Here is an 11,905-nt window from a genome sequence, read left to right as displayed (position 1 = left end):
TTCGAAAATGCCGCGCAAAAAGGACAAAAAAAAGACACGTGCGCTTTGAGAAAAAAATGCTTATTTACATTGGAAAGAGGCTGATAGAGGCATATTCGATGCTGCTGTCTCCTACTTGCGACGACGACACTTATTCTTCCCCCGGCGACGCTTCCCGCCAGCCCCCTTGCCGGTGCTGCTGGGTGATCTCTTGGCCGCTGTTGGAATCTTCCGGGGCAATAGGAGGTGCTGCGATACGAGCTCTCCCAGAGCCCCCTCATGTGCCAGCATACTGAGAAAAGTGCAAATGAACTCATCGTAGTTGTGAGTTCGTCGACAATCATCGACTTTGAACATGGCCCTTTTGTCATTCTCATCACTGAGATGCTGCTCCGTGGTGGCTATTTCGCTCTCCAGATTCTTCAGCAGTGCCAGGAGATCCTTGGGTGAGAATGCCTGAGGCTCGAGAAAATGCTGCGGGGAGTGGGAATGTGATGATTCGGGTGGTTCCTCCTTGATGGAATTCCTATCATTGTGATTTTCCTCCGGATGCCCACAATTATTGATGTTGTTGCTGTCCACTTCCACCTTCAAAGGATCATGGGATGTGGAATTGTGGTCTGGTTTGGTATTTGTAGCTTTTAGCAGTTTTTCCAGGGCGGCAGTAACTATTGCTTGATTTGTCTTGAGCATCTTTAGCTTATGAGTGATGGCGATGCGTCTATCGGGTACAACAGCCATCAGATTGAACCGAATATCCTGTTCACCAGTTGAGATTCCAAGGCGATCAGCCATGATGCGTCGGAATTTATCCGTCCAATCCTCCCGTTCTTCCCACGGACCATGATCCATCGGAAAGGGCTTGAGGCCATCCAATTCAAAGAGATGTCCATTGATGGGCACAAAACTGACAAAGTGGAAGGCCTCTCCGGTGAAGCGTCCCGTGGAGACGCCACTGCTCTTGTCCAGACGTCTCTTGGCCTGAGGCATTGCGTGAGAATTGTGTGCACAGGCTAGTTCTGGCGTATTTCCAATAGCCCAACCTTTGTTCTCTGGACACATGCCCTTCGTGTGTACCTTTAGGCGCCCCAGTGTATCACCCAGATGGAGTCCTGAGCAATTCAGTAGAACTGAGAGCAAGGCATGGGTGGCGCAGCTATTTGGAACCATTTGCTGGGCAAAGAAGATTGAATTAACCGCTTCCTCATCCTTCACGAAAATGTCAATTGTCTCCACAATTTTTCGCCTTGCTCGGCGCTCCTCAATCCACCGGAATAGGAAGATAAATCCATATACCGGTCCCTCCAGTGGCTTCTGTAGGTCATAGATCTCCTCCACTTGAACCCCCTCCACACCAAAGTCCTCCAGCAGCAGTGTAAACAATCCCGGATCACTCTCCAACTCCAACCATCCCTCTGTCAGACGATTTATATCCACTGGCATTTCACTTTACAGAATTTAGTCCAGGAAATACACAAAAACACCAAAAAATAATCACAAATTTGTTGACATTTGCACTATAAACAAAAACAACGACACCCAGCGCCACCAAACGCTGACAGCGAAGACATATTCGAAAAATCGTAGCGGGGAAAAAAATTTCCGGACAGTCAAATTCCCGTGTCAGTGGTGTTGTCAAAGGAGAAAAATTTTGCAGTTTACAAAAAATTCACAGCAATAAAATGCAAATTAATTGTAAAATCCATTAATATTGTGTAGTGGGGTGTGTTGTAATTGATATTTCATTGTCCGTGACACATGAATCAGCTGGTGTTGTGAAATATTTGCTGAAAATACGAGACAATGAAGTCAACCATTCTTTTTCGATCTGCTCATGGCGTCGTTCGGAAAAATAGAGGCAGCACCGTCGGAAGAGGGTAAAGCTCCGCGCCATTTTTTTGCCCTAGTTTTTCCCGCTAAAATAATGCAAATTTTTTTGGCGGGATTTGACTGAATATGGAATTGAGATTTCACAGATATTGCAAGAGAACAAATTAGGGATTTTGATACTTTTTTTTTTAGAGATTCAACTCCTGAAGTTCAGGATTGCAGCCATACGACCGTAATCAAGGACATGTGCGCCAACTGTGGAGCAGATTTGCGACAGAATGAAAATGGTAATCCATCGGAGGCTTCTGTACCGATGGTTCATTCAGTGCCAGAACTCAAAGTCACCCAACAACTGGCCCAGGAACTGGGTCAGGCGGACACAGAACGGCTACTTAAAGATAAGAAGCTAGTGCTTCTTGTCGATCTCGATCAGACCCTCATTCACACGACAAACGACAATGTTCCCAACAACCTGAAGGACGTCTACCACTTTCAACTGTACGGGCCTAATTCTCCCTGGTATCACACGAGACTCCGACCAGGAACACCTCATTTTCTCAGTCGCATGGCTCCCTTCTTTGAGCTGCACATCTGCACATTTGGCGCACGGAACTATGCACACATGATTGCGACGTTTCTGGATGAGAACGGAAAGTATTTCTCCCATCGGATTCTCTCACGAGATGAATGCTTCAATGCTACCAGTAAGACAGATAATCTCAAGGCACTTTTCCCTTGTGGCGATTCAATGGTCTGCATCATCGATGATCGCGAAGATGTTTGGAATATGGCGGCTAATCTGATCCAGGTGAAGCCCTATCACTTTTTCCAGCATACCGGAGACATCAATGCTCCACCCGGACTCGATAAGCACGAGCTAGATGGAAAAGGACTCGATTTTAATGGTGAGTTACAAAAGAAATCACGATGAAAATTTCATTTTTTTTGTTTTTTTTTTTGTAAAATTTTCCCAATTTAACTGTGCTATCACACTATAAATTTTCACGTATTAATTTTAGATTCAATTGAGCCAATTGAGCATTAAGATTTCTAGAATTTACTTGAAAATTCTCACAGTCAGGACACATTTTGCAAGAAATTTGCTCAATTTTAAATGGTGCCGCCAGATTTTTGATTGTGAGTGACTCCGGAAAATTTGTGATAGTACTTAAAATGTCTTATAAGTCACTTATCTGTTATTCAGAAGGATCCCCAAAGCAAGAAAAAATATTTGTAGGCAAAGGGCTTATGCAGCAACTCTCATACAGTCTTATTAAAAATCTTCATGAAGTCGTCCCAACTTCGAACTGGAATTTCTAACAATCTAACAAATTCTAACAATCTAACTGAAATTTCTTAACAACAATTTCTTTCGAATGGCTTTGGAGGAACTTAATGAATTACTCCCGATACTTAAGCTTCACTTCATGCAAGTTTAATTTGAATAATAAATTGAAATTAGTGAGCAATTCTAACATTTTAATTTGCTGAAATCAAATTTATTTGAGCAACCACATTTAAGCTATTTTAACATATTTAAACAGGTTTTTCTGGACCAAGTATTAGTTTTTATTAATAAATTAAGTGCAGATCTATCAATTCAATTGGTTTTTAGTGCAAAATAACGCATAGCAACAAATCATCTGAAAATTAAATTGAATTTACAAATTGAAAAGATCCTAGTGTGATAGCACGGTAATTTCTCGCAGTGATCAGATGTGATTCTTACATAATCACACCTATTGTTATCGGCATTTTAGTCAAATTTCTCCGATTGGTCTAAAATTTACAGGGTATAATGTTTGAAGCATCCCTGATGCCAGAAGATGATAATTTATTTTAGATCATCTCAAAATTTCACTAAGACTTGTTAATTACAGGTTCATGTTGTAGAGCTGTTCAATTACCCCAATTAAAAAAAAATACCCAAAATTATACCCCTCTGTTCCCGAGATATTGCTTTTTAAAATTTAAAAAGTGTATGAAAAATTTTCAAGTGTCAATAAGATATAGGGACACCGGAGATGTTTGGGACGCTTTTTCGTGTTTTAATTTGATGCAGTATTCTAAAATGCTCAAAAACAGTTTTATAATTTTATATTGTCCAAAGCAAACCCCTGCTAGGTAGCTTGCGAAGTTGAAGCCACTTTTTCGTATCATCATTTTCAACCGCTTATCCCTATTGGGGTCGCGGGCCCATGACATCCAAATTAGCAGCCCACTCTTTTTAATCCTCTGCCACTTCAGGAAGATGTTCGGGTTCGATACCAAGTCCCAAGGCGTTCCAAGGCAAGATTCTGAATTTGATTCAACTACCTTGTCGTAGGTCTGCCTCGAGGTTAAAGCCCTCACACAATGAATTGCATAGCTTTTCTAGGGAATCTTTTTATATTCAAGCGCTGAACATGTACATACCATCGAAGTTGCGATCTCTCAACCCGAAAAAGCAACTTCTCGACTCTTAGTTCCTCACGACCGGCTACATGCCTCATTCGATCTCGGCGAGTGGTTCTTGCACTCGCGATCTTGTACTTTCGTTCATTATCCAAATCTCATGACCATAGGTTAGAATGAACACAGCTTTGAAAACCGATAATTTAGCGATAGCCGAACGGCTAAGCTCGGAAGTAATGGTGATTTTTCGACGGCCTGTGAAATGCACTCTACATGTTAATGGAAAATCATTAACACGGGTGGAGAAGGTCGAGCATCTCGGGGTGTTATTCATAAGTGATGGTAGATTTCACACCGAACTATCGTCGCGAATCGGTCAGGCTTCTGTAGTAATGAGAGAGCTTGGTGGAAGCGTAGTGAGAAAAGCCACTTTTTCGTATTTCCACTTAAATTCATATGAAATTTTTTTGCACTCACGACCGTTATTCGAAATATCTTAAAAGCGTCGCACTGTCGCACTCCTCCCTAGATGTTTTAATAATAATAATAATATACCATATTTCCAAAAATAGGATCATCTCTTTTACAATTGTGAAATTAAAAAAAAGAAAATATTGAAAAATATAAATGTACAGAAAGAATTAAAAATGAAAAGAAAGAGATGAATCAGTGAAAAAAAAGAAAAAGCGAAAAAGAGTCTCCACATCCTAAGTTGAAAAAAATTGACGAATGGCGGTAGCAGAACTGCGCCTATCATTCGGTATGCTATTGCAAGCAATAACGCCCTTAACAAACAGACTTCTATAAAGACAATCACTGCCCAGTTTAGGCACCAAGAGTCCCCGAACCCTGGCCGAACTCCCTCACCCCCCCCCCCCCTAACCAGAAGACTCGACAGGTACGCGGGACATCCAGAAATCAGCAGGTGAAACAGGAAAAGAACTGCTCTCATCTCCAAAAGGGATCTTAGATCACAACCAATGAAAACGTTTCTGTATGGAGTGATGTGATCCCGGCGGTTTATAATATACCTGACACAATCATTAAATGAAACCGTCAGGCGATGAATTGTGTCACTATCCGCCGGAAAAAATAGTTCTGCTCCATTATTACAAAATGGAAGAAGAAGCGTTCGCGCGAGGATCACACGAGTGCCATAGGGCGTGATGTCCCGGAAGCGTCTAAGAGTATAGAGAGAATAGTTGACCTTTCGGCAAATAGAAGGAGCTTGATCAGACCAAGAGAGAGTTGTATTGAAGATTATACCTAGGTTTTTGACCTGATCAGAAAAAGGAATAGTTCCACCGTAAAGGGGAAATGAATAGAAGTCAATGGCAACTCCTCTTTTAGAAATCACGATAGCTTGTGACTTTTTAGGTTTCAGGATTAATCCATTTGATAACGCTCAGTACTCAATTTTAGAAAAATTAGCATTCATGAGTTGAAAAGCTTGAAGAGGATCAGAAGGTTTTCTGACCTAAACTGTAATCAAAAATGTCTTGAATGGACCATATTTTCGGTAATGAACCGATTTCAATGAACTTTTTTTTTATTTTGTTGGCCTTTTGTACTCAAATTATTTAAAATAGAAAATGACCAGTGCAGTGATAAGCCCAGATAAGCTTATGGTAGCTGAGATTATTTACTGGCTACTTTTGACTGCTTGCAATGATGTAATGATGTGATTAAGTTCATGACGAGCTAATGTTATCCGTTTCTGTTTCTCAGAATAGTTTGCTCAATGCGATTCTTTGTCCCTAAAATACAATTCGCAATTGAATTTTCAAGTATTTCACCTTGGAAGCACCCCCAGTTACATGCATTTCGATGTCGCTTGTAAAGAATCTTAGCTACCATAAGCTTATCTGGGTTTATCACTAGTTTCAGATATTTTTATGCATTAATCCATTTAATAATCATATAAACAAATTTGCATTATTATTGTATTCAAATATCCTTCAAAATTGTCAAAGTCCGAATTGGCAAAGAAAGAATCACCATCTCTGTAAGGTGATCTAGATTTATCACTTTTTTTTATTTCAGAATTGCAAAGCCAAATCCAGAAGAAGCAGGAAGAAAAGTCATCTTCAGACAGTTCCAGTGAGAAGGAAGAAGAACCCAAGACAGCAATCCCAGATAAAATTTCTCCGGAAAAAGTGGAAGAGGATAAGGATGAGGAGGAGAATGCAGAGAAGCCCAGAGAAGAAACAGCCGAGAAGGCAGATGAGAATGTGGAAGTAAGAGAAGTTGAGATGTCTGAAGAGAGCGCGAAGGCACAGCAAGAAGAAGGGGAATCTACGAAGGTGGATGTCAAGGAAGATTCCCAGAAGGATGAAGAAGTTGTCCGGAAGGTATCCACGTCGGAGGCAGAGGATAATTTGATTGAGGTGGAAGATCCGGATGATTACTTGCTCTACCTGGAGAATATTCTACTGAAGATCCATTCGAGGTTCTATGATATGTACGAGAAGACTGGTGAAATTCCCGACCTCAAGGTTCTCATTCCGCGCATCCGGTCGGAAGTGCTGGTGGGCAGGAATATTGTGTTCTCGGGTCTCGTACCCAGCCGAATGAGACTGGAACATAGTAAGGCATTCCAGATAGCCCGGAGTCTGGGGGCGAATGTAACGCAAGATCTCAATGAGGATACCACGCATCTGGTGGCTGCTGCTTCAGGCACACATAAGGTCAACACAGCCAGGAAGCGGGAAGAGGTTAGGATTGTATCGCCTGATTGGCTGTGGTCATGTGCTGAGCGTTGGGAGCATGTGGATGAGCGGGTTTTTCCGCTAGATCCTAACAATCCGTCCAAGATGCGTCAGCCACCACCGCATTGCCATAGCCCAGAGCATGTGGTCAGCTATGGGGACAAGGCGGATTCATCATCTGAAAGTGAACAGCCAAAATTTATGGATACAATCAATCCTCTGTTGAGCTTCTCTAAATCCGACCTGGCAGAGATGAATAAGGAATTTGATCAGTTTTTTGACTCTGATGCTGATGATTCTTCCAGTTCGGATGATTCTGTGGACATGGAAAATCCACCGGAGAAGAAGAGTGTTCGCAAGAGGAGACGACAAGAAGAACTTGAGGAATCCAGAAAGAGGATAGAGGAGGAAAAGATGAGAATTGCTTTTGAGGCCAACGAAGAAAGTGTAGATGTGGATAATACAGAGAACAGTACAGAGGAAGATGATGAGATGCCCAGCACAAAGTTTCGAAGAGGTAAGAGGTTCCAGCAAGAAAACAAAATGAATATCGATGATTAGGTGTGATTCCTTCATAATCACACCTATTGTAATCATCGGATTTTCTCAAAGTGCTCAGATCGAGCTGAAATTCACAGGGTATATGTTTTGAACATCCCTGATGCTGAAAATCATAAGCCGGCAATTTCGGGTCCGGCTGCCGTCCGGCCGGCCGGACGGAATTTTATTTCGGAAAACCGGTTAAAAATCAGATTTTGTAGTTTATCTCGAAATCTAAGTATGCGATTTTGATTTTTTTTATGTTTCTGTTGTAGTCCAGAAAATTTAGACCAATTTAAAAAAAATTAAGACATTCGTCGAACACTTCTCGAGATATTTCACTTTAACTCTTTCCAGACCACAACATATCCAGCGAACGAATTTCAGTAAAACTCACTTTATTGTAACTCTTAGTGGTCAAATATGATACTTTTGTAGAGAAAGAATTTTTTCCGCCTCTGGGAAATTGGAAAACTCATGGGAACTCTCGTCCCCAAAAGAACGAAAAGGAGACAAACTTCAATTTTCCAAAAGCCAATAATATCAATTTTGTGAATTATTTTTGCGTGTCAAATGACTCCTTTACAATGTTGATCACTAAAACCAGAAGAATTATTGACCAGTATCTCTTGGTGATTGTGGAAGTGGAAGTGATTTATTGATTCAAAATTTCGGGTTTATATACAAATAATTTTGCTAACTAATCCATTTTTATTGTGGGAAAATTATTTTAAAAAAGTGCATGATGAGCAAAGAGAAGAGAAAAACAAATGGCCCAAGTAGCCGCGCGCGTCATAGAGGAAAGCCCGTGCGGTGTCAATTGTCATTGCACCGCAAGGGGCTAATAAATTCGTCGTTGCACCGCAAGGGGCTAATAAATTCTCTTCTCTTTGCTCACTAGCATATTGTTCATGTATGAACACTTGGGATGTCCAGGAAGTGGTCAAGAAGACACCAAGTTCCTGCTTTCCAGCAGATCCCTCAAAATATTTCACACAATAACACTTTAAAATACATTTCTCTCAACGCGATGTTATTGCAGACACAATAAGCTTTCTCAAGAGCCAAAAAAAACACTTCCTGGACAATCAGAATTCACCAAAATCTGGAAGAATAGGAAAAACTTCCCTGAAAGCAATCTCCCTCGCTGCCAAATGTCAAAATTATCGGCCATATTAGCAAAAATTTCGCTCCCGCTTGAATTTTCTTACAAGGTTGGTGTCAAAAAGCAAATGGCGGGCATTGGCGGGATAACCTTACATTTTTGACCTCTAGATTTTTGGGGACGAGAGTACCCATAAAGTTTGAACAAGTTTTTTGAAAATTAAGGAAAAAATTATTTTTCGAATTTATGCAATCTGTAATTATTAGTTATCATACTTATTGACCCCCATAAGTTTTTCCTTTATTCTGGTCTAGAAATATCAAAAAAGTCAATATCTGCAAGGAAGCAGAAAATCGAAAATTCACGATTTTTGACCAAGAATATCTAAGCTCAGGAGTTAATTGGAATCCTGCAAAAAATATCCTAGATTTGGACATCCTTATAGTTTGTAATCATCCACAAGAATCGGATTTTATTCGATTCTAAATAGTCCAAAAAAATTCTTTTTTCCATGGGTACCCAGAGTCCCAAAGGAGACGAAAGAGTTTTAAAGATTTCAATTTTAAGAAAATTTGCTATTAGCGTCAGGCGGGAAGAAAAGCGGGAGAAGCGGCGTCGGACAAGCCTTTACTATATATAGCACTCTTTCACTCTCCCTTTCTCTCTCTCTCTCTCTCTCTACACATAGTTAGCCTATATTCGAAGATTTGTACGGTGACATACAATTCACGATCCGCGATTTTTTTCGCGGGTCGAGAATTTCCTCGCGGATTTTCCCGGGGCGCAATTTTTCCGCGGATTTTCGCGGGGCGCGAATTTTTTCGCGGATTTCACGGGGCGCGAATTTTTTCTCGGGTCTTACGGGGCGCGAATTTTTTCGCGTATTTTTCGCGGATTTTCAAGGGATGTATTTTTTCGCAGATTTACGCGGGTAGCGAATTTTTTCGCGGATCTTCGCGTTGTGTGAAATTTTTCGTGGATCTTCGCGGGGCGTGATTTTTTTATGAATATCTTCGCGATTCTCACGGGTCGCTGACAGAGGTTTTAAACGGATGTAAAGTTGAGGCCTCTATCCTTCATAGTTTCCGAGATAATCGACTTTAAAGATTTTCAGACAATTTTATGCATTTCTCATCCAATTTTTTTCATTTCCAAGCGAAATTTTGCACATATAAAGCCACAAAGGGGCTCTAAATGGACGTAAAGTTTGAGGCTTCTATCTCTCATAGTTTCCGAGATAATCGAGTTTAAAGATTTTCAGATATTTTTATGCATTTCTCATACAATTTTATGTAGGGGAAGTGCTCATAATTTTGGACAGTCTGCTTATAAGCATCGAAGTTCCAAGTTTGAAGTGCGATATTTTCTATACTAATTGACATTTCTTGTTACTCTCTTTTCAGAAGGGTTGTTTAGAGACTTAGCAAGCTATTTATCGACTTATTTTTATTAAAATTAGTTTTAATACGTTTAAAAATGAATTGATATGTAGAGGTGACTTTGGCTCTTATTTTGGACAACTTGTTTATTAATTTGTCCAACTTGGCTGTAAATTTGGACAGCTAATCCGCCTCAATAGGATGCCCATTGTTCTTCATTTTATGAACCAATCTTACCAAGTCCTCTTCCTGTTCATGTAAGGGAAACGTAGAATGTCACAGAAGCCCGGAAACTTTCCATATCATTCATTAAAGTGAGTTGACTTCGATACTCCAAGTACGTGCGGATTCGCTCATTCCCTGGTCTTTCCGAGAGCCTTTCAAGGCTTTCCTCGCTACATCTCTTTGGTAGAGATGATGCTCCTTTGTTTCACCAGGCATTTGTCCAACCTAGTCATCACAAAAGCTAAAACTTCACGAAATTTCGTGAGAAAAACACCTATCCAAAATAAGAATCATCACCTCACTGGTGAATGTCTTAAAAAATTTCACATTTTTCACACGAAAAATATAATTCACAAGGCAAATCTCACTTCAGGTCAAATGTACAAATCATCAGTAACGTGAATCAACACAATATTCAATGAATATTCAATAATATCACTCAAAAACAGCGAACAAACTTTGTTAGTACTTCACCAAAACTAAATAAGACTGAAGTAAGCCACGAAGTTCTGTCATATTTCTCGTAAGCATTACTCACACTGAATTTTCAACAAAGCAATTTCAACTCAAATCATATTCAAAATTTAACGTATTTAGTGTCAAAATCTTCCAAAAAGAACAAATATTTAGATAGAATTCATTTTTCATCAAATATTGGAATAAAAATCCATCATTTTAATCAATTTATTTTTAGTGTCCAATTTTACCCTCAAAGTGTCCAAATTTAGAAACTGTCCAAAATTATGAGCACTTACCCTATAAATATCGTTCGAGTTTGCCACAATCCGATTTTGCAACGAAGGAATCACACCTCTATATAAGCTGATCTAGGCTTATCACTGGCTTTATTTCTCTTCCAGGCGGAGACTTGCCATCGGATCTGGACATTGGCTCCAACAATGGAAGTGAGGGAAGTGAAAGTGACGATGAAGACAATGGAGATTGGAATATGATGGGAGCAGCGCTGGAACGTGAATTCTTGGGTTTAGACTGAATAAAAAGAGCGTGATTTGAGTTCAAATAGATTTTCTTTTATTCTAAAAGCACCTAATCAAATTAAATACAAAGAACTAAACTGCAAAAGGCTGATCTTTCCCATCATCGTGGTACTTCATATAGGTCTCTCGATGACTGAAATCCCGCTTGTCTTCGAGTCTTCCACGCGGAGGAGCTTTGTCGTAGTCAAAAGCCTTGCTGGATTTACCATAGAGTTGATTTGCTTCCTCAATTTGATCTCGATAGTTCCCAACTATGACCTTCTTGCCCGTGAGGGGACATGTGACATCTCCATAGGGATAAACGACATCCACTGAATGTGTGATGAGTGTAGTGAGCTTCTGGGGAAGTTCCTTAACCAGTACAATATCGCCCACCTTACATTTCTTTTGCGGGTCATGGGCAAAGAGGAACTCTTCCTTCTTGAAATACTGCAAAAGGGAATTTTGTCAATAAATCTGCCTTGGGAAACCGGAGAAAAATCCTGGACAAACCATCAAAAGATTCTGATCCAATTCCATTCGTCGGATTCGCACTTTGCAGGCGTTCCGCTTTACACATGGCACCACCTGACCCATAAGGATGAGAGATCTACTTGCCATGTTGTAAAGAATCTTCCAAAATATTTACAAAAATACCCAACCCGTCTCCGGAACTGTTTTTTTTTCCTAAATTGAGGTTATATTGCTCGGGCGGTTTCGTGTAGCTTCGGTGACCATCGGACTGACAGCATTTTCGAAATTCAAGGG

At 40.3% G+C, this 11,905-nt stretch overlaps 3 protein-coding genes across 3 annotated transcripts; 1 reads left to right on the top strand and 2 right to left on the bottom strand.

Moving 5' to 3' along the window:
• Positions 1–44: 44 nt before the first annotated feature.
• On the bottom strand, positions 45–1,422 carry LOC129800332 (ubiquitin carboxyl-terminal hydrolase calypso). Its single transcript, XM_055844650.1, has one exon. It carries the CDS (start codon positions 1,420–1,422, stop codon positions 112–114), a length of 1,311 nt encoding a protein of 436 aa, XP_055700625.1. The 3' UTR covers positions 45–111.
• A 360-nt stretch (positions 1,423–1,782) lies between these two features.
• Positions 1,783–11,181, top strand: LOC129800325 (RNA polymerase II subunit A C-terminal domain phosphatase). Its single transcript, XM_055844640.1, has 4 exons — positions 1,783–1,856; positions 2,002–2,714; positions 6,247–7,428; positions 11,021–11,181. Exons 1-4 carry the CDS (start codon positions 1,783–1,785, stop codon positions 11,152–11,154), a joined length of 2,103 nt encoding a protein of 700 aa, XP_055700615.1. The 3' UTR covers positions 11,155–11,181.
• On the bottom strand, positions 11,170–11,853 carry LOC129800343 (28S ribosomal protein S17, mitochondrial). Its single transcript, XM_055844666.1, has 2 exons — positions 11,651–11,853; positions 11,170–11,587 (listed from the first exon to the last, which is right to left on the bottom strand). The coding sequence occupies exons 1-2, from the start codon at positions 11,756–11,758 to the stop codon at positions 11,231–11,233; spliced, it is 465 nt and encodes a 154-aa protein (XP_055700641.1). The 5' UTR covers positions 11,759–11,853; the 3' UTR covers positions 11,170–11,230.
• Between the last annotated feature and the right edge of the window lie 52 nt (positions 11,854–11,905).

Source organism: Phlebotomus papatasi, chromosome 2, assembly GCF_024763615.1.
Source record: "Phlebotomus papatasi isolate M1 chromosome 2, Ppap_2.1, whole genome shotgun sequence".
Classification (NCBI taxonomy): Eukaryota; Metazoa; Arthropoda; class Insecta; order Diptera; family Psychodidae; genus Phlebotomus; species Phlebotomus papatasi.
The sequence above is the reverse complement of the archived record's forward strand: the minus strand, read 5'-3'. Positions and strand labels throughout refer to the sequence as shown.

What these genes read in the sequence shown, in the direction of transcription:
- LOC129800332 (XM_055844650.1), bottom strand. Translation starts at nt 1,422, where the DNA reads ATGCCAGTGGATATAAATCGTCTGACAGAGGGATGGTTGGAGTTGGAG.
- LOC129800325 (XM_055844640.1), top strand. Translation starts at nt 1,783, where the DNA reads ATGAAGTCAACCATTCTTTTTCGATCTGCTCATGGCGTCGTTCGGAAA. An exon ending in GGCAGCACCGTCGGAAGAGG is followed by an intron (nt 1,857 to 2,001) that starts GTAAAGCTCCGC and finishes TTTTTTTTTTAG; the next exon opens with AGATTCAACTCCTGAAGTTC. An exon ending in CAGCACAAAGTTTCGAAGAG is followed by an intron (nt 7,429 to 11,020) that starts GTAAGAGGTTCC and finishes TTTCTCTTCCAG; the next exon opens with GCGGAGACTTGCCATCGGAT.
- LOC129800343 (XM_055844666.1), bottom strand. Translation starts at nt 11,758, where the DNA reads ATGGCAAGTAGATCTCTCATCCTTATGGGTCAGGTGGTGCCATGTGTA. An exon ending in TGGATCAGAATCTTTTGATG is followed by an intron (nt 11,588 to 11,650) that starts GTTTGTCCAGGA and finishes TCCCTTTTGCAG; the next exon opens with TATTTCAAGAAGGAAGAGTT.